This window comes from Crotalus tigris, unplaced genomic scaffold (genome assembly GCF_016545835.1).
Source record: "Crotalus tigris isolate CLP2741 ecotype Arizona unplaced genomic scaffold, ASM1654583v1 scf7180000019525.322107, whole genome shotgun sequence".
In the NCBI taxonomy this organism is placed as follows: domain Eukaryota; kingdom Metazoa; phylum Chordata; class Lepidosauria; order Squamata; family Viperidae; genus Crotalus; species Crotalus tigris.
In genome coordinates this window covers 102806-124587 of record NW_024097580.1, presented here as the reverse complement: position 1 = coordinate 124587, position 21782 = coordinate 102806, and the positions used below count along the sequence as shown (strand labels likewise).

Genomic DNA, 21782 nt, shown 5'->3' with positions numbered 1-21782 from the left:
TTAGCCCCACTATATATTGATATATGTCAATAAATAAAGTTCTGTTACTGTTGGTTTATTTATACAATTTGTTCTGAGATATCCAAATCTCAGTAGTCAGGCAACATGGAATACCAATCTATTTGCACATTGCTTTTGGGTTTAAATATCCAAGTTCTTCAACATGTTGATATAAAAAAATATGAGGGAAACAAACAGATTTCTTAAAACTTTCTTTTCATGAGCTGATGTTTACTATTCAGTTCAGGTCTCATCACAATGATAAAGCACTTGGGAGAAAAGATGCACACCAATAATCCAGCACTGGAGGAGATCATGGAGAAGATCTCCACTGCCAGCATATATTTTCCCTTTGTGCTTAGATAGGTTGGAATAAAGCACAGCCAAACACTGCAGAAGACCAACATGCTGAAGGTGATGAATTTAGCTTCATTGAAACTGTCAGGCAACTTCCTAGCTAGAAAAGCAGCAGAGAAGCTAACCAGAGCAAGAAAACCTATAAAGCCCAAAACACAGTAGAACATAGTGACCATTCCTTCACTGCACTCCATGATGATTTCTTCAGACATTGACTGCATATCAAAATCTGGGTGTGGTGGGGTTGTTATCAGCCATGCAGCACAAAAACAAGTTTGAACAAAGAAGCAGGATAAAAGAATAAAACTGACCATTCTTCCCCCCACCCATTTCCTTAATTTGGAACCAGGTTTGGTGGCCATGAATGCTAGAACCACAACAAAGGTTTTGGCCAATACACAAGAAACTGCCACAGAAAAGATGAGGCCAAAAGCTGGTTGTCGAAGCAGACACACAATCTTTTCAGGTTTCCCAATAAATAAAAAGACACAAAAGAAGGAGAGGAGGAGGGAAACTAAGAGAGTGTAGGTCAGATTCCGGTTGTTGGCTTTGACGAAAGGAGTGTCTTTATGTTTCATGAAGATTATTATTACCAAAATTGTCATTAAAGCAAAGCAAAGAGAAAGAATGGTCAGACTGATCCCCAAGGGTTCTTCATAGGACAAAAAGGTGATCCGCTTTGGAATGCACATATTTTTCTCAGAATTGGGATATTGATCTTTGGGACATGGAGAACAATCATCCTTGTCTGAAAAAGAACACAGTGGAATAGTTACAACTGATTACAGACAGTGTTGTATACCTTGGGTATACTGGGGCTTAGTCCCATTTTATTTAGAAATTTCCTACCCTTCTCCTTGGAAATTTTCCCTTCTGGACACAGATGGCAATCATAGCAGCAAAATGACTCCCCTTCTTTCTTGGCCTTGCGATATCCTGTCTCACAAAGATCATTACACAAAGACAGAGGCAGTGCCTATCAATGAATGAAGAAGTTAGGGTTAGACAGCATCACCACCAGATGGATTCCTAGCTGGCTGACTGGCCATACTCAACATGTGGTCCTCAATGGAACTGCATCTACATGGAGGGAAGTGTGTAGTGGGGTGCCCCAGGGCTCTGTTCTGGGCCCAGTGCTCTTCAACATCTTCATCAATGAATTGGATGAAGGGATAGATGAGGAACTCATCAAATTTGCAGATGACACCAAGCTGACAGGATTAGCCAACCCTTCAGAAGACAGGCTTAAGATACAGAAGGATCTTGATAGACTTGAACATTGCGGGCTATCTAACAAAATGAAAGTCAATGGTTAAAAAAATAAGATTCTACATTTAGGCAAGAAAAAATAAATACACAGTACAGTATAAGTGGCACCTTGCTCAATAGTAGTAACTATGAGAAGGATCTTAGAGTCCAATGAAAATAACATAAAACATAAGCCATCAGTGTACTACAGCTGACAAAAAAGCAAACACAGTGCTAGGCTGCATGATCAGAGGGATAGAATGAAGATCATGTGAAGTGTTAATACCACTTTACAATGCCTTGGTAAGGCCACACTTGGAATATTACATCCAGTTTTGGTCACCACGATGTAAAAAATATGTTGAGACTCTAGAAAGAGTAAGAGAAGAGCAACAAAAAAGATCAGGGACTGGAAGCTAAAACACACGAGGAACAGTTGCAAGAATTGGATATATCTAGTTCAATGAAGAAAAGGTCTAGGGGTGACATGATAGCAGTGTTCCAATATCTCAGGGTACACAAAGTAGAGGGAGGCGTCAAGCTATTCTCCAAAGCTCCTGAAGGCAAGACAAGAAGCAATGGATGGAAACTAATCAAAGAGAGAAGCAATCTAGAACTAAGGAGAAATTTCCTGACAGTTAGAACAATTAATCAGTGGAACAACCTGCTTCCAGAAGTGGTGAATGCTCCAACACTGGAAGTTTTTAAGAGGAGACTGGACAGCCGTTTGTCTGAAATGGTATATTGCTTCCTACCCAAGAAGGGGGTTGGACTACATGACCACCAAGATCCCTTCCTCCCAACAACATCATCATCATTGTTGTTGTTGTTGTTGTTGTTGTTGTGTATTTTAAGATACAGAGAGGAAAGGAAATACTTGGAGAGATACTGATAATGTAGAATCAACAAAAAAAATAGACTGATAAGCAAAAGTTATGTGATGATACCATTTTGAGATGGAATGAGTCTGAAATAATAATTCATTAAATATTTATCTTTATTAGCATCTGTGGCCTTTCATAACTATCATCCCAATTTTCCAAAGACAATTTCTGTACTGGTTAGTTAAAGGTGGTTTTCTCAGGTTCTGAATTTGAAGTCAACAGACTGATGAAATTTAGTACATTGGATTTCAGTGTTTACTTCTAAGCCATAAAAACCTTTGTCCATAACTAACAGAGGGCCAAAATAAAGGGTACAATGCTGTTTACCAACTATTAGAAAAGTAAACATTCTTACAGGTAACGTTTTCTTTCTCCAGTACATTTCTACTTAGTACAAACTTTATTCAGAGATGATGCTCTGAGACTTTCATTAATAATCATATTTTTATACTATATAAATGAAGACAGACCAATTTAGATTCAAACAGCTAACCTGATTAAAGCTGACTGGCCACGTGATGGAATCTACAGAAATATTGAAGAACTTGTCTGTTGGAGCTGTGGGATCTACCATTCCTACTTTGACCCTTTTAAAAGACTGGTTTGGGAATGTGATCCAGTTGATAATATCATATCGACCAATGAATTCTCCATTTTTATCAAAGGAGATCTTTTCACCAACACTGTTGTTGAATCTGACACTTTTCAGAAAGGAATGAACCTGAAATATATCAACACGGAGAGAGGGACAAAGAGAGAACAGAACAGAGGGAGGCAAAAATAATTCATTTATTCAAAACATATATATGGAAGCTTCTTTACAGAAAGAATATATAAAAACTTTTTTTAGTTGTAAGCCAATGCCAAACAAATAACATAATAATCATTCAAAAATCACAATAGAGATAAAATACAGATTACTGAAATAAAATTAGCATAAAATTGCAATATAAAAAGGCAAATAAACTGCACTTTGTAGTTTAATAGTAAAAGCTACTTAAACTACCTTACTACATTTCTTACTTCTAAAGACCTGTTAAAATGCCAGCTTCTAAAGATATAAAAATATCACACAATTAAAATGACTTCAGACTTTTTTCACCTTTAATATAATATATAAACCATATAGTTTAGTTTATTGTTTTTCACTTGAATTGAATCTGAAAACTTTTTTTTTGGGGGGGGAGAGAAAATCAAAATCAAAATGTATAAAATGTGGTTGTGTAATATGCACACTGTTAAACTAATATTTTGTTGAAGTGCCTTTTGATTTTATGACAGCATTCAGTCTTTTGCATGGCACATCTTATCTTCGTAATCTATGCCCACTCTTGCGTGCCAAAGCAGCCCAAATCTGTCATATTGCAAGGGCATTGCCCTCTTCAGGTCAGTCCACAGATTTTTAATTAGATTACGATCTGGGGGCTGTCTGGGCCATTTCAAAACTTTGTTCTTCTTCTGGTGAATCGATTCTTTTGCTGATTTGGAGGTATGCTTTGGGTCATTGTCATATTGAAAGATGAAAATTCTCTTCATCTTCAGCATTTTAAAAGAAGCCTGAAATCTTTGTGCCAAAACTGACTAATATTTGGAACTGTTCATAATTCCCCCCACCTTGACAAAAGCTCCAGTTCCAGCTGAAGAAAAGCAATCCCAAAGCACAGTGCTTCCACCACCATTTTTCGCTTTGCTGTACCTTTCATGATGCACAGTGTTATTTTTGTGTTTAAAATTCTGTTTGGAATTTGATGGCCAAAATTTCAATATTGATCTTATCAAACCATAACATATTTTCACATATGGTTGTGTCAGACCTAATGCACATTTTTGCAAAATGTAGCCAGGCTTGGATGTTTTTTCTTTGTAAGAAAAATCTTCCATCTTCCCACCCTAGCACACAGTCCAGACATATGAAGAACATAGGAGATTGTTGTCACATAAAGTACAGAATTAGTACTTGTGAGAAATTCCTGCAACTCCTATAATGCTGTTATAGGCCTCTTGGCAGTGTCTTGGACCAGTTTTCTTCTTCTTTTCATTAATTATGGAGGGACATCTAACTGTTGGTAATGTCACTATTGTGCCATATTATCTCCACTTGTTGATGACTGTCTTCACTGTGTCCTATGATCTATCCAATAGCTCAGAAATTATTTTGTACTCTTCTTCTGACTGATACCTTTCTACAATGAGAGCCCTTTGATGTTTTTTCTGCTCTTTGCAGGTCATGGCTTTTGCTGTAAGAGGCAACTGAGTAAATGTCAAAAATCCTACTACAACAGCTGTACTTCACACAAGCTAAATTAGAGACATTTAAATTGATGCAGGTGTGTACTGACTATTAATTTCCTTCAGTTTGAATGTGACTGGCTAATTATGAATGTAGCCATATCCCTACTTACAGGATAGTGGGCATACTTATGCAACCAATTTATTGTATATGTTTATTGTTATTTTTCCCCATAAAAGATTTCAGTTACATTTTCAAATGAATTGCACACCTTTTAGACTTAATATCAACATCCCTAGAGAATATTTGCTAGAGTTTCCGACAGATATTGCAACTACAGATATGGTGGTTTCTGACTACTCTAATTACAGACTTACCTCCCACCACATTTGATTGTGAAACTGTTTCCTTCCTTTTTTCACTATTGCTTTTTCCCTGGATTTGGATAAATACAGAGATTGCAACGCATGTGCCACAACATGGACTGCATTGTAAATATTGTAACTCTGACCGCTCATGTGTGTTTCAAACACAGATATGGGAAGGGTCTCAAGCCTCTCTTCTCCACTACATTTCTTCCCAGAGGTCTCAGTTTTTGAGTTTTCAAAGAAACAATCAAATGCCTGTTCCCAAAAATCTTTCCGAAAATGATCATGTTGGTTGTTGTTTGGACTTAAGTTCTGAAGAAATTCCTGGAAGTCTTGGACCTCCTTTGAGTGAACTGCAAAGGATAAAGCACCATGTAGGAAATGAATATCCCAAGATTTATGAATAGACATTGAAGTATAATCAGTCTGAGCATTTATAAGCCATATCTTATTCTTCCTTGGTATATCCACCACTTCTGAAAACTGGAGGAAAGTCCTGACAGCTGATATGGACTGAATTTCACCATATAAGATGATCACATTAGCTGTGCTGTTCATGAGAACATGGTATATATTTAGTCCTTCATCCATGGTATCAGTAAAATCACTGTAAAAAGCTACATTTGGGAACTCTACTATGAATTCAATGCAGATGCCATGCTCAGAAAATGTTGAGTGCACCTCCTGGAGAAATTTCTCTCCTTTCTCATCTTTTACTACAAGAATTCCAATCCAGATCCATCTAAAATACAGCAATAAATGCAGAAGGCCCTTATGTTGGTGGGATTCATCTGGAAACATTTGTTGGAAGAAAATTGACTGAGTATTTCCATCCATGACTGGAGCAGAGCCATAGGTCAACTGCAGAAAGATAAGCATAAGCAGTTCCAAAGGTCTATGTGAGCCTCTGAATACGTGAATATATATTTGGGTCACTGACTGCCCTTGAGTTTATATAATGAAATACTAGTTATTTTTATTTTGAAACATCAATTAAGGTATTATTAAATATTTTCCCTTGAAGTAATCTCATTATGAATAATTTATATTTGAACCTTAGTTCAATGTGTAGAATTGTGAAGGATTTGCTATGGCCAAATATCCCCACTGAGTTACAATTATTCATGCTACTCCTGTGATCCCCCCAAGCAAGAAATAATAACTAGGAATCTGAAAGTTCTCTTCTTTTTACAGAGTACAGCACACAGATGTCTGGGGAGGTATGGCAGAATAATAATGTATATCTTCGTTACATCATACCTGAGGAACTTTGTAGATGCACAATATAGTTGCCATGTGAAGAGCAATGTCAGGTCCTCCAATGACTGCAGCCAAACTTTTTGGGATCCCACACTTGTAGTTAGGGATGAATTTTCCGTGAGTGAAAGGCAGCAACATTGAGGCAAAGTAAGTCCAGCCTGGATTAAAATGGCTGTTAAAAATGTGAAAGCCCAGTGTTACATTGGGTAGAATTTGGGAATTTTCATTAATCTGTTGTACAGTAAACACTAAGGACAGGATATGCTGGTAATTCTGAAAATATATTCTGTAAAACCCAAAAAATCTGTTAAGGATGCATTAAGAGTTGCTTGTTTCTTATTATGGCTTTTCAAAATTTTCAGTACAACATTTTTTGTGCAATGTGTTTCAGTACAGTATTTTTATTATTCATCTAAGATCCTGAAAAATGCAAAGCAAAATACTATATATTACATATATAACCCCCCCCTAGCAACTGGAGTTTATTTTTAATACAAATCAAATACTGGCTCGCAATTGGAAGCATTATTTCTGAACACATGAGAAAGGCCTAGTATCCAACCTCAGTTTTTAAATATACATGAAATTACTAAATTTATGTACCAGAAATATATGCCCCCCCCCCAAAAAAAGTTTTAGTGGTAGATTTTTCAGAACCATGGTTGCACAGTGGTTAAAATGCAGTTTTATAAGTTAATTCTGCCAGCTGCCAGGAAATTTATCCTGATCACCTCAAGGTTGACTCATCCTTCTATACTTACAAGGTCAGTAAAATGAGGACCTAATATTTTATGGAAAATATGTTGATGTTATAAACTGCTCAGAGAGTGCTGTAAAGCACTTCAGAGCAGTGTATAAGTTTAAGTGCTATTGCTATCTTCATAAATGAAGACATACATTATATTTATACATATTTAGATGGGACTTTTTTTATAAATGGAGATTTGGCCCTTTTTCAACTTTACATGGAAACTGAAGAACAATATATTTTCACATAAAATAAATTTAGCATCTTTTTTAAGATGCTTCTTTCCAAATCATTTGTCATTAAAGAAAAAACACTTGAAGCTTCATGTCATTTAACAGCGATGTCCAGAATCTAACAATGAAATGATGTTATACTTACATAAGTCCATCATGTAATCCCTGAGAAGGATTTTGACTGAAATCAATGGGTTTAGAAAATGTAAAAAATACAGAAATAATAATAATAATAATAATAATAATAAATTAATAAATAATAAATATTTAAATATTTATTTAAATAAATATAAATATAAATAAATATAAATAAATATAAATAAATATTAAATAAATAATAATTAATAAAATGATAAAATTAAACTGCTCTGGGACTTCAGAATTCAAACAGACAAGCACCTGCAACATAACACCCCAGACTTAACAATTGTCGATAAGAAAGACAAAAAAGTCTGGATAGTGGACGTGGCAGTGCCTGGAGACAGCAGAATAGAAGAGAAAGAACTGGAGAAGATAACAAAATACAAAGACCTACAAATAGAAATAGAAAGACTGTGGCAAAAGCAAGCAAGGGTAGTACCAATAGTAATAGGCTCCTTGGGTGCAATCCCAAAACAACTGGAGCACCACTTGAACACCATTGGCATTGACAAATTCGCTATTAGTCAATTGCAAAAGGCGGCCTTATTAGGAACTGCTTCCATCCTGCGACGATATCTGTAATACCATCAAACATCCACATCTGCCTATCCCAGGTCCTGGGTAAGGACTCGATAGGTAGACAAAATGCCAAATCCAGTCTGAACATCTGGCTGACTGTGCGATGATGATAATAATAATAATAATAATAGTAAAGTTGGAAGGGACCTTGGAGGTCATCTAGTCCAATCCCCTGCTCGGGCAGGAAACCCTACACCATTTGGACAAATGGCTGTCCAGTCTCTTCTTAAAAACTTCCAGTGTTGGAGCATTTACTGCCTCTGGAGGCAAGCTGTTCCACTGATTAATTGTTCTAACTGTCAGGAAGTTTCTCCTTAGTTCTAGGTTGCTTCTCTCCTTGATTAGTTTCCACCCGTTGCTTCTTGTCCTGCCTTCAGGTGCTTTGGAAAATAGCTTAATTCCCTCTTCTTTATGGCAGCCCCTGAGATATTGGAATACTGCTATCATGTCCCCCCTTGTCCTTCTCTTCGTTAAACTAGACATACCCAATTCTAGCAACCGTTCCTTATATGTTTTAGCCTCCAGTCCCCTAATCATCTTTGTTGCTCTTCTCTGTACTCTTTCTAGAGTCTCAACATCTTTTTTACATTGTGGTGACCAAATGTAAAAAAGATGTTGAGACTCTAGAATAATGCCAGCAATGTTAACATCTCCATGCTGATGATATGTGTGGTGAATAGGAACAGGCTCATGAAAGCCACACTGAAGATTAGGATCCTTGCACACCATTTGAGGCATTACTATTAGCAGTAACTCCAAGGCTACTAACATTTACCATGAGTGTCTTCTTTTTGTGTGCAAATGCTTGTCTTTGAAGTAGATCAGTTTGACCTGTATTCTTGAAATGTTTTTCAAAGAGAAATGGACTTACTATCAATTCAGCTCACAAATCTTTGGATCTTCCATCCATGGGAAGGAATATCATGGGAACAATAGATAACATCCTTCAGGGTCAGTTCCTCCTTTTTTCAAAGAGACCCATAGGATTTGGAAGAGATAAACAAGCTAATTTCACTATGACAGTGACACTGTCACCTATGTAAACAACTTAAAACCATCTGAATTCTCATGAGGCAAAAAGGAATGAGCACAAGACAAAAATAAAATCTTGGGATCTATAAACCAAACTAGAGATGTAAATATAGGTATAGGTATAGGCATTGATTATAGCTACTATGGATCTATTCTATTCTATTCTATTCTATTCTATTCTATTCTATTCTATTCTATTCTATTCTATTCTATTCCATTCCATTCCATTCCATTCCATTCCATTCCATTCCTCTAGTACACTATATTATTTCCCACTCTCTACTCTATTTATTCCAGTAAGATTGATGCATTCTTCCAGAAATAGATTTATTGAATTTCTTGGTTGTCATGTGGTTGTATTCAGACGGTTTCAGATTGACATATTATGTTGTATGATGCTAATTCATGAACACTGCATTGGGAAACAGACAACCACATGATATAGCTGAGTGGGAATTGGTTTAATAGCCGCAGAACAGAGGGGAAAAATATCAGCTTTGGTATAGACCAGTGGTGGCGAATCTATGGCACGTGTGCCAGAGGCAGCACTCAGAGCCCTCTCTGTTGGCACACGTGCCACCAGGAGCAGCAGGTCCATCAGGGCGCCACCACCACCCGGAGCAAGGGCCCTGCCCAGCCCAAAGGAGGTGAAGCAGCTGACTAGCAAGCTCGAGTAGAGGTGGTAGAGTAGAGGTCACCAACTATTGTCAATTGGTGGACTGGAAGAAAAGGGAGGGGGAAGTATTTTACATGTGCTTGTGCATGCATAGGGCCGCGATTATGCATGCACTGCACATGAGGTGGGGCTAATGCCTGCATGATAGTCACTAGCCCTGCCCCATTCTTGCTTGGTGCAGCGCCTTGTATCTGCATCCCATGGCGCAGCGGTGGCTGTTTTTGCGCCTTCCAACACAGTGGCCCATTTTTGTGCCCCTGGTTTTTCCATGCGCCTCCTGAGGACACCACAATGCTGATGGTCCCCTGGCACTTTGCAATAAATAAGTGGGTTTTGGGTTGTGGTTTGGGCACTCGGTCTCTAAAAGGTTTACTATCACTGGTATAAATTCAAACTATATTTTTAATTTAAAAACTGAATAATTTAGGAGTCAGAATACAGTTTGTGTAACTCTCTTAGAAGTTGGAATACAGTGAATCAGTTCCCCACTAATCAACCATTTGACCTATGTTGTAATGTCTTCATGTAACAATCTAACTAAAGGAAGTCCGTAACATACAGTATGACTTTAATTCAACTCTGAATTATAATCATAAGTCACACCAATAATTCAGTGGGTCATTTATAACCTTTTTTTAAAGTAGACATATAATGAAGATTTTGGTTATTAAACAAATCCATTGTTTATTGCAATTTTCCAACAAAATAGATTAAACTAGAGTAGACTAGACTAGACTAAAATAATAAAATTAAATTAAAAGATCATATGACTGCAAGGTGCTGCAAACAGCCATAAGTGCAGGTCAATTGCCAAGCATCAAAATATGATCTGTTCAGTCATCTGAATAGGAGAAGCTGAACAGGAGGGGCTATCAAAGTTCGCCCATCAGAACTTTGAATCCATGTTGTGGCCTGTTAACTTTCTTCTGTCACTTAGCATGTAATGGTAACTCAAGAACTACCCATAGTTGCAGGAACCAGTGGTAATAAAGGAAAAACCTTTTCCCACAATTGTTTGATCAAATGCCATTTTTGGATCTATGAAAACAGAACAAAGAGCACCTTCAGGAGGGTTTACATACTTTGCAGAGAATGGTGCAGTGGGATGCACTGATCCACAATAGAAAAACCTGGTCTTTACTAGGACTGCTCCATTTGATAATTATGCATAGTCAGCTGCTAGGACCATTGTAGCTGAATTGGTCTTGTTGTCCTTTTTGGCATTATAGTAATATTTGTCATTTTGGGGTATTTCCAGTGAGCTTTCAAAATTAGTGAATAAGAAAGCAAAACTATAACCTACCATTCAGGATTTTGTTTCACCACTGTGGGAGGATCCACTTCGCTGTCTTACTTTCTTTTAGGCTCTAAAGTAAGCACAAGGTTTTACTTTGGGGGAAGGTTTACTTTTTGCCAGTACCGGCACCAGTAGGCCGCGAGTGTGCAGAGGTGGGGCGGGACCTGTGCATGGGGTAGAGAAGCAATGCGGTGGCAGGAGCATGATGGTGGACTAGTTGCTTCACTCTGCCTACCAGAGACCTGCCGAAGCCATGCAGGGTAAGGTTGCCATGCCCACCCCTGCCCAGATGTCCTTGCCTTCCCCAAGCATTTATTTTTTTACTTACCTGCCTTTCAGCTGCATTGCGTTTCTCCATTCGCTTCTCAGCCTTTGCTGCATTTTTGTGAGACTACCGGTAAAAAAAAAAAAAGTTCAATCAGACTTTCTAATTTCTTGAGATCTCACGAGAAGTTGGAAAATCTGACTGAACTTTTTTTTTATTGGTAGTCCCACAAACGTGGCGATGGCTGAGAAGCGAACAGAGAAATGCAATGCAGCTGAAAGGCAGGTTAGTAAAAAAAATGCTTGGGGGAGGTGAGGGCATCTGGGAATGAGCAGGCGTGGCAACCTTACCCTGCACAGTGGCTGGGGGTGGGATGCATGCCCTTCCCATGCCAGGCCAGTCCCTGAGTCCCAGGGCAGTCGTGCTGGGCAGTAGAGGGAAGGGCATTGAGATGGGTGCTGCCAGACTGACCAAAGCAGCAGGTGGAATGCCAGAGGCAGTCAGGCCATTGGTGAGCGCAACATGGCTTGGCCAAAAGCAGACTTGGAACAAGTGGAATAGGTAAGGAAAGAAATCCTCACTCTCCCCAGGAATTGCCTTTCTTTGCTTACCTGACTCCCAGCCCTGTGCTGTTTCTCCTTTGCAATCTGCCACCACCCCATGTAGGGAAATAAGCAAATGGTTTTTGGGGAAAAAAGGCCAATCAATCAATTCCAACTTCACAAGATCTTTTTTTTTTTTCGAGAAGTTGGAATTGATTGATTGACGTTTCCCCCACAAAGAAAACCGTCGCTTGTTTCCCTGCACAGGCAGGCTGTCCATGCAGGCCCTTAAGTAGGGCTTACTTTCCGGGGGAGGGCATATATTAGGCCCACCCCCTGAAAATCAGCTGGAGCTTACTTTTGGGGGTGGGTTTACTTTCGGGAAAACATGGTATGTCAATAAATAAATTTCTGCTATTGTTGGTTTATTTATACAATTTATTCTGAGACATCCAAATCTCAGGAGATAGGCAACATGGAACACCATCTAACTGCACATTGCTCTTTGGTTTAGATGTCCAAGTTCTTCAGCATGTACATCTAAAGAATATTAGGCAAACAAAAAGATTTCTTAAAATGTTCTTTTCATGAGCTGATGTTTATTGTTCAGTTCAGGTCTCATCACAATGATAAAACATTTGGGAAGAAAGATACACACCAATAATCCAGCACTGGAGGAGATCATGGAGAAGATTTCCACGGCCAGCATATATTTTCCCCTTGTACTTAGATAGGTTGGAATAAAGCACAACCAAACACTGCAGAAGACCAACATGCTAAAGGTGATGAATTTGGCTTCATTGAAACTGTCAGGTAATTTCCTAGCCAGAAAAGCAGCAAAGAAGCTAACCAGAGTAAGAAAACTCATAAAGCCCAAAACACAGTAGAACATAGTGACCAATCCTTCACTGCACTCCATGATGACTTCTTCAGACATTGATTGCATATCAAAAACTGGGAATGGTGGGTATGTTATCAGCCACACACCACAAAAAATTATTTGAACAAGAGAACAGGATAGAACAATGAAACTAATCATTCTCCCCCCCACCCATTTCCTCAGCCTGGAACCAGGTTTGGTAGCCATGAATGCTAGAACTACAACAAAGGTTTTGGCCAATACACAAGAAACTGCTACAGAAAAAATGAGGCCAAAAACCGGTTGTCGAAGGAGACACACAATCTTATTGGGTCTTCCAATAAATAGAAAAACACAAAGGAAAGAGAGAAGGAGGGAAACCAGGAGTATATAAGTGAGATTCCGATTGTTGGCTTTGACAATGGGAGTATCTTTGTGTTTCATAAAAATTGTGATTACTAAAGTTGTCATTAAAAAAAAGCAAAGAGAAAGAATGGTCAGACTGATCCCCAAAGGTTCTTCATAGGACAAAAAGGTGATCTGCTTTGGAATGCACATATTTTTGTCAGGGTTTGGATAATGATCTTCTGGACATAGAAAGCAGTCATCCATATCTGAAAAAGAATATTATAGTTGATATATAGGCCATTTGTTTTACCCTCATGGCTTAGTCCCATTATATTTGGAAATGTCCTACCTTTCTCCTTTGATATTTTGCCTTCTGGACATGGAAGGCAATCATAGCAGCAAAATGATTCCCCTTCTTTCTTGGCCTTGCTGTATCCTGTCTCACAAGGATCACTACACAAAGATAGAGGTAATGCCTATCAATGAATGAAGAAAAATATTTTAAGATACAGAGGAGGAAAGTAGTGCTTGGAGTGATACTATTACTGGATAATCAACAGATTAAGGAGGGAGTGATAACCTATCAACCTTCTCAAATAGATGAGATAGGAATCATGATCAGATGAGCTAATTTTATTTTATTGTAGGACTGCTTTAATAGAACCCTTGAAAGTATGATTTCCTTTCTGTGTTTCTTTCTCTGTCTCTACTGCAGCTGTGAACTATTTGCTTTCTTAACAAATTGTTCCCTAGGTAGCATCTCCTCATCTTATCTCACCCCATCTCAAAGTCTCTCAAGGTCATTTCCTCAAACCACTCCATAAAGAATCAGGAAGTAGGATGAAGACTTTGAGACCAATTGTTTTGCAACTAATTTGTTAAAAGTCCAAGGTCCTCTGACATTGTCATGGAACCATCTTTTCAACCACTTTCCTCTAAAAGGAAGGTTAGATATAAAAGTGGTGGGTTCTAGCAATGACGTCTTTAGTAGGAGGCATACCAGAGCTTCATTAAGAGGTAAAGGGACAAGCACCTCACTCAACGATGAATTAACTATCACTAGAAACCAGTCATATAACACCTCCAAGGACACTTTAACAAGTAACGAGAGTCAGGGTCTAAAGACCAGGTGACTGAAATCAGATTACTAAAGACCCTGTCAACTTACTCAAGTCCAACAATTCAAAGTGTTTCCAGATAACTGGGGAACAGGCATCTCCTTTAGACCTGCAACAAGGTTAGTGTCCCCCTGAGAATGACTTTGTCTCACAAATGTTGAACAAATTCCTCCACATGCCCCACATGTCCTGAGTCCCCTTTGCCCAAGAAGGCTTATGTCACCTGAAACAGGGCTGTGAGGTGGTTCTCTGTAAATTCTCTGTAAATTCAATAAAGGGCAGAAAAATACAATTTTATGTCACCCTACAAGGTAGGCCTTAATACCACTCCTAGCCCATGTTTGGTTGAGTTTATCGTTTGCTGAGTGCCAGCAATGTTCTTGAGATCTCTTCTCATTTCTTCTCTCTGAACTCACATGTGAACCATGGGAAGTAACAGGATCCCCAAGAAGGGAGAGGTTTCATAGGTACAACAGTCAGAATTAATGCCTCAGCCACTCCCTTATTCCATGTGGGAACCAAGGCTTTGGATGACTCTGTAGCAGATCAATAGAATAACCCCCAAGTCTTTCTGAAACCCAGCCAGGTCCATCTGTTACTGGGAGTGGACCAATCTAATGGGCCCAGCATCTCCATGATAAATAGTGACACTAGAGAATCACATGGAAATGAGGAATGATCTGACCATCACAAGGGAGACTCCAAAAGACTCCTCAATTTCAGATCATGTAGCCACTGCTCTGAAAGGAACATCAGATCTGGTGTGTGACCAATGTCACCATCTGGGATAGGCCTATGGCCATCATAGTGGCCATGAACTCCCAGATTTCCACAGAGGTCACTCCTAGGGAAGATAGATTGAAGACCCCACAATCACAAGTTTGGGAAACTTATTACCAACATAGAAATGCAGCCAAGAACCTCAGGCAGGGAAGTTTCTATGCAGCAGAGAAGCTGATATAGCAACAACAATGTCAACTTCTGTACAGCTCAGCTTAATGAAAAGGTTGTCACATCTGGTGACTTTTCATGCAGCACCACTGAAGATCAAAAGAGATTCCTAGATGGCAATCCCACCTCTCCTCCAAAGTCTCACCTGATGAAACCAAGATGGGCATTTCTCTGAAAGGCCTACCCTCCCCCCCCTTTTCTGGACTCAGCCAAGTCTCAGTAATGTGTGCCAAGTTGGCCATCTCATCCATGATTAAATTGCAAATGAGAGAGGCTTTCATTCTTTTCATTTTTCTCCTTTCTATCTCAACCATTGTTGTTAATTTTTATTTCTTTATTTTAAATATTCAATAAAGTTATTTTTTTACATCAAAACTATGATTCCCATTATCCATTATTGGTTTTGAGTATACAATGGGCCAAATACTGTATAGGAAATGTCAACATTCCTATAGATATTCCCCCCACCTTCAGTAGATCATTCATACTTAGGTTAGTACAGGAACAATACTATGGGACTTCCATCAATAAAGATAATATTTTATCTACATAGATGTAGGCAGACAAATTTAGATTCATATATATAACCTGATTAAAGCCTACTGGCCATGTGATAAAATCCACAGAGATGTTGAAGAACTTGTCTGGTGGAGCTGTAGGATCTATTGCTCCAACTTTGATCCTAAGAAAGGACTGGTTTGGGAATGTGATCCAGTTGATAATATCAAATCCACCAATGATTTTTCCATTACTATCAAAGGAAATCTTTCCACCAACACTGTTGTTGAATCTGACATTTCTCAGAAAAGAATGAAACTAAAGAGAGATGGAGGGAGGGAGGGAGGGAGGGAGGAAGGAAAGAAGGAAGGAAGGAAGGAAGGAAGGAAGGAAGGAAGGAAGGAAGGAAGGAAGGAAGGAAGAAAGAAAGGAAGGAAGGAAGGAAAGAAGGGAGGAAGGAAGGAAGGAAGGATTTTTTTTATTCTTCTTTGTAGACCAGCATCAAACAAATATCATAATAATTAGAAATAAAATACCATATTTCTTAAATAAAATTCAATATAGAAATGCAGAAAATAAGATGTAAACCAGTTAAAAATCTATATGAATCTAGTTTCAGTGCTGTAAGTGTTTAACTTAGATCAGTGGTTCTCAACCTGTGGGTCGGGACCCCATTTGGGGTCGAACGACCATTTCACGGGGGTCACCAAACAACGCAGTCCGCCATTTTTTTCCCCTTTTCCTTAGCTGTGCTACTCCCTTTTATTCTATTGGCTTTCAAAAGCCAGTAGGAATTGTCCAGGCTGTCTCTGCCCTGCTGAGCCCGCCAAAAGTCCCATTCTGCAAACGCTGCTGCACCAGATGAGTAGTCCTCGACTTACGACCGGTTGAGTAGTCCTCGACTTACGACCGGTTGGGGGTCACGGCATTAAAAAGGTTGAGAACCACTGACTTAGATGAACATAGACAAATGCAAAAGTAATAATAGCATTTCAAAAAGGCAAAAATGAGGGCATTACAAAGGACCAACCTTTTCAGGGTGATATTACACCAGTACTTGTCCATAAAGCATGGATGGGTCCACTCTTAACAATCATTGTTAACAAGTCACTATTTAAGTTTCAAAGTGAAAAAATAATGAACAATTTATTCTTTAAAACAAACAGGCTAAGAAAAGGGAAAAATATAACAACCTGCATGTTTCTTAAGTAAGAATCTTCATTATTATTAGTCTTTTTTTTTCTTGCATTCAATGTTTGTTTGAAAACAATGTGATCTAAAAGTTAAAAAGTGGGCATGAAGGTATTTTGAACAATCAAAACTGATTGTTGATTTTTTGTTTTTTTATCTGATGCTATATCGTTTGGAATCTTATAGAAAGTTAAATTTCTAAGGACATATTGAACATTTTGGATCAAATTCAATGTAAATATTCTAAGCAAAGCATGTAGAATAAAAGGTTGCTAAGCTCTGTTTAAGCCCATAATTCAAAAGTAACGGACTTTTGTAATTTTAATATAAGCATATAAATATTTTATCTGGCCAATATATTACTATATTTCACTTTTAGACATAAGGTCAATAACTTTGTAGAATATGGCTTGTTAGATTTTATGAACAGATATGGTGAAGTTTTTGGCATTTTTCTGCTTAAGGTCTTACCTGCCACCACAGCTTGTGATTCTGAAACTGCTGCTTTCCTACTTTCACTATTATTCTTCCCATGGATTTGGATAAATACAATGATTGCAAAGCATATGCAATAGCATAGACTGCATTGTAAATATTGTAGCTTTGGCCACTCATGCGTGTTTCAAACACAGATGTAGGAAGAGTCTCAAGCTTCTCCTGTCCAGTACATTTTTTCTCAGATTTCTCCATTTTTGAGTTTGAGAAGACACAATGGAATGCCTGTTCCCAAAAATCTTTTTGAAAATGGTCATGCTGGTTTTTAGTTGGATTTAGATTTTGAAGAAATTTCTGGAAGTCTTGGAGTTCTTTTGTGTGAACTGCAAAGGATAAAGCCCCATGTAGAAAATGGATGTCCCAAGATTTATGAAATGAACTGGCAGTGTAATCTGTCTGAGCGGTTGTAACCCACATTTTTGTCTTTTTTGGTATATCCACTACTTCTGATAAATGGAGGTACGTTCTCAGAAGTGATATAGATTCAATTTCACCATAGAAGACTATGACATTGGCTGTACTGTTCATGAGAATTTGGTATATATGGATTCCTTCATCTATTAGATCATTAAAATCAATGTAAAAATCTACCCTAGGGAACTCTTGTATGAAATCAAAGCAGATGCCATGCTGGGAAAATGTGGGAAGCACCTCTTGTACAAATTTATCTCCCTTGTTATCATTCACAACAAGAACTCCAATCCAGATCCATCCAAAATACAGCAATAGGTGGAGGAGGCCCCTACATTGATGGGATTCATCTGGAAACATTTGTTGGAAGAAAACTTGAGTGTCTTTATCCATAACTGGAGCAGAGCCATAGGTCAACTACAGAATGATAAATATTTGTAGTTGCAAAGTTGTATGTGGGCCTTTGAAAATGCATTGAATTTTTGTGTGTTCTTGAGTTTGCTTATTGAAACATTGTCTAAGTAATTTTGTTCATTTCAAAATGACTACCTTGTTTTCAGTTTTAGTAATCAAGATTTTTTTCCCTTCAAAGAACTCTCATTGTGAGTTTTTTTTTTTAAGAAATATAAAAATAGCCATTCTAGAAAAGGAAAGAGTAAATTCGAATCTTAATTCAGTGTAAGATTAGGAAATATTTGCCTGTAAAGGAGAATATATCTAACTCAGGATTGAAATGAGAGATCTTTGGTACTTTCTGAGCTTGGGTGTTTTCTTGCAAATGTTTTATTACTCAAACTAGACTAGCACTGATGATATTACCTAGTTTGGGTAATGAAACATCTGCAAGAAAGCAACCAAGCTCTGAGAACACCAAGGAGCATTCATATTTACCTCTGCCCAATATCTCCCCAATCTATCTGGTAAGACATATCATTATTTGTGGTCCTTTGCTTATCAAATCAAATGTAAATGAATATTAAATATTCCCAAACTCTCTTCTTTCTACCTCTTTAATGGATACACTATTTACCTAGAGAGGGAAACATCTATGGAAACCAGGACACTCAAAATGCCATAGATGTTTTTTTTTTTTTTTCCAGAAAGTCAAAACCTGGAATATATTGTACAATGACAAGTCTGCTCTACAATCCAGATAAATCATTTGGACCTTTAGTGAATCTGATCATTTCAAATCTCTGTTTACTCTAGAAGAAACATTTCTGTTTCCATTTTCCACACATCCTCTTTCAGTCAACGTATATTTATTCTTTTTCTCTTTTTATTGACTTTTACCTTTATTTGGAGTTTGAAATTCAGTGTATTACTTCAACCAAATTAGATCATTAGAATATCTTGTACTTTTGATATTAACCTAAGAAAACATTTAACTTCTCAGAAGCCAGGTCTTCATCTGTGGTAATGAACATTCACTGAATAACAAGAAATGGATGATTGTGTTCCAATTGATTCAATTAATCAATATTCACTATCAGCCATTTTAAAGTTTCCTTTCTGACTATATATTAAAGGGTTTTATACAGCCTGAACTGTTCTTTATCATAAAAGCAAAATACTCTAAGCTTGTTCAGGAAGTGCCATGGAACTTCAACATATCTTACCTGAGGAACTTTGTAGATGCACAGGACAGTTGCCATATAGAGACAGATGTCCGATCCCCCCATGACTGCAGCTAAAGTGTTTGGCACCCCATGGATGTAGTTAGGGATGAATCTGCCCTGGTTGAAGAGAAGTACCATTGAGACAAGATATGTCCAACTCGGACTGGAATTGCTATTATAAAGCTGGAAGCCCAGTGTGATATTGGGTAGGATCTGAATATTCTCATTGATCTCCTTGAGAGCAAATGTTAAGGCAAGTATATGCTGGTAATTCTGAAAGGATACTCTGAAACAAATGTTACATAATATATTAAGAAGGGTCTGATTTAGAATATGCAGTATTTCGGTAGAATATTTGGTGGAACATATTTTAGTGCAATATATGTTTACTCTTCTGCTAGGATCCTGGAAAATGCTTAGCAAAGTTGTAGCACATATATACCACTTCAGAACTTGTGATTAATAATAATAATAATAATAATAATAATAATAATAATAATAATAATAATAATAATAATATTGCTTCCATCCTGCGACGATATCTGTAATACCATCAAACATCTACATCTGCCTATACCAGGTCCTTGGTAAGGACTCGATAGGTAGACAAAAATGCCAAATCCAGTCTGAAAATCTGGCTGACTGCGATGATTAATAATAATAATAATAATAATAATAATACAAAACAAACACTGGCTTGAGGTTGGAAAAGTTATTTTGTAATACATGAGAAATGCCTAGTAGCAAATAATAGATTCCTAGAAATTCATTATATTCAGAAGAATGTAATTCTATATTTTTACTAATAAAATCAACTGAGAAATGGTAATCACTGCTCTTACATGCCATACAGATTGTAGTGATATTTACATCTTCATAATTTTATCTGTTTCCACATGCTATACTTAGAAATAATTGTTATTAAATGAGTTTTGGTCTCTTTATTGATTGATTAGCCAAACAATCAAACGTATACAGTACCATGTCAGAGTGATTCTGAGCAGTTTTCAAATAAAAAGTTTTTATCCACTTCATGTAGAAACTGAAATGTAGCTTGACCATAGTCTGATACACCTGTTATTAAGAGGGATGTTTAAATCACTTTTTAAATTATAACTTCTGGAAAAATATTTTGAGCACCGTATGGCTGAACAGCAAGTTACAGAGCTTGATTATAGATGAAAGAGGTGCTTACATAACTCCATCTTGAAGTTCCTGAGAAGGATGTTGATTGAAATCAATGAGATCAGAAAATGTTGAGAATACAGAAATAATGCCAGCAATGTTAACATCTCCAAGCTGGTGATATGTGTGATGAATAGGAAGAGACTCATCCAAGTTACACTGAAGGATAGGATCCTTGCACACCACTTGAGGCATTATTGTTAATAGTAACTTCATGATTACTAACATCTTCCATGAATGTCTTCTTTCTGTATCTAAATGCCCCTGTTTCCAACAGCGTCCTTGAAGCAAATCAGTCTGACCTGCCTTCATGAGATATTTTTCTGACAAGAATAGAGAATGCCACATGCTATCGAATTAACTCACAAAGCTATGTGGCTTCTAGCCATAGTTTGGAATGTCATGGGGAATATTAATAGCATTATTGAGGGTCCATTTTTCCATTTGGCCTGAAATCCCATGGGTTTGGAAAACGCAAGAAGGTAATGTTTCATTACAGTTGAGATAATAACCTAACAGAATTCCGAGCTCTTCAGCTGTGAAAATGAATGTCACAACTCAAAAGAAAATATGCCAGGTTCCCTTGAGACAATAAGCAGTGATCTATCTCAAGAACATTGGATTAAAATTGGAAAAATCTCCCCAAATAGATACACACACAATGTACATAAAGTATAATTAAAATTCCTTTATTGCTTCCTATAGACACGCCTTTATAATTTTCTTTGCAACAATTTTAAGTGGGCTTTCATTGTCTTCTGGTATTGTTGGACTGCTCAATATAGGCTCCACTCCTGGAATTTTGTGTTATCATTTATCTAAATACTGAGCAAACCCAAATCTGCTGAGCTTTGCAAAATGTAACCTTGGTTATTTTGGTAACTTTAAATGTCATTTTAAAAGACAAACATTAAGGCAAATTTGCCTTCTAGTCGCCATGAATTAAAAATGATTTTTTTCTCCATACAAGTCTTGAAACTAGAGGAGAAACCAGTTAAATAAAATAGTCAAAAATATCATACTTGGTTCATTTATTTATTGAATAAAATGATCCAAAGCTATATATTTGTGTGTGACAAAAGTATTAGAACTTTTGCTTACAGTATCCGATATTTCCCCTTTGATTAGCAATAACTGCAGCCAACTGCTTCTGATACCTGATTAAGCAATCCTACACATTAACTTGGAGGAATTTTAGCCCATTCCTTCTTATATAAACTGTCTGCTTCAGATCCTTTCACAACATT

The 21782-nt window shown here is 37.5% G+C and overlaps 2 protein-coding genes across 2 annotated transcripts; both read right to left on the bottom strand.

Annotated features, from left to right (window-relative positions):
- Positions 1–203: 203 nt before the first annotated feature.
- LOC120316932 (vomeronasal type-2 receptor 26-like) lies at positions 204–6485 on the bottom strand. Its single transcript, XM_039363097.1, has 5 exons — positions 6348–6485; positions 5097–5948; positions 2983–3210; positions 1207–1333; positions 204–1105 (listed from the first exon to the last, which is right to left on the bottom strand). The coding sequence occupies exons 1-5, from the start codon at positions 6483–6485 to the stop codon at positions 204–206; spliced, it is 2247 nt and encodes a 748-aa protein (XP_039219031.1).
- A 5946-nt stretch (positions 6486–12431) lies between these two features.
- LOC120316931 (vomeronasal type-2 receptor 26-like) lies at positions 12432–20730 on the bottom strand. Its single transcript, XM_039363096.1, has 6 exons — positions 20546–20730; positions 19351–19636; positions 17297–18148; positions 14338–14445; positions 13417–13543; positions 12432–13333 (listed from the first exon to the last, which is right to left on the bottom strand). Exons 1-6 carry the CDS (start codon positions 20728–20730, stop codon positions 12432–12434), a joined length of 2460 nt encoding a protein of 819 aa, XP_039219030.1.
- Between the last annotated feature and the right edge of the window lie 1052 nt (positions 20731–21782).

Excerpts from the sequence above, each read along its gene's own strand:
- LOC120316932 (XM_039363097.1), bottom strand. The coding sequence starts at position 6,485 with ATGTTGCTGCCTTTCACTCACGGAAAATTCATCCCTAACTACAAGTGT. Across the intron at positions 5,949-6,347 it reads GCATCTACAAAGTTCCTCAG|TTGACCTATGGCTCTGCTCC; the intron begins GTATGATGTAAC and ends ATCTTTCTGCAG. Across the intron at positions 1,106-1,206 it reads GAAAATTTCCAAGGAGAAGG|ACAAGGATGATTGTTCTCCA; the intron begins GTAGGAAATTTC and ends GTTCTTTTTCAG.
- LOC120316931 (XM_039363096.1), bottom strand. The coding sequence starts at position 20,730 with ATGCCTCAAGTGGTGTGCAAGGATCCTATCCTTCAGTGTAACTTGGAT. Across the intron at positions 14,446-17,296 it reads ATCACAAGCTGTGGTGGCAG|AGAATTTACAGAGAACCACC; the intron begins GTAAGACCTTAA and ends TTGAATTTACAG. Across the intron at positions 13,544-14,337 it reads GAGGAATTTGTTCAACATTT|GCATTACCTCTATCTTTGTG; the intron begins GTGAGACAAAGT and ends ATTCATTGATAG.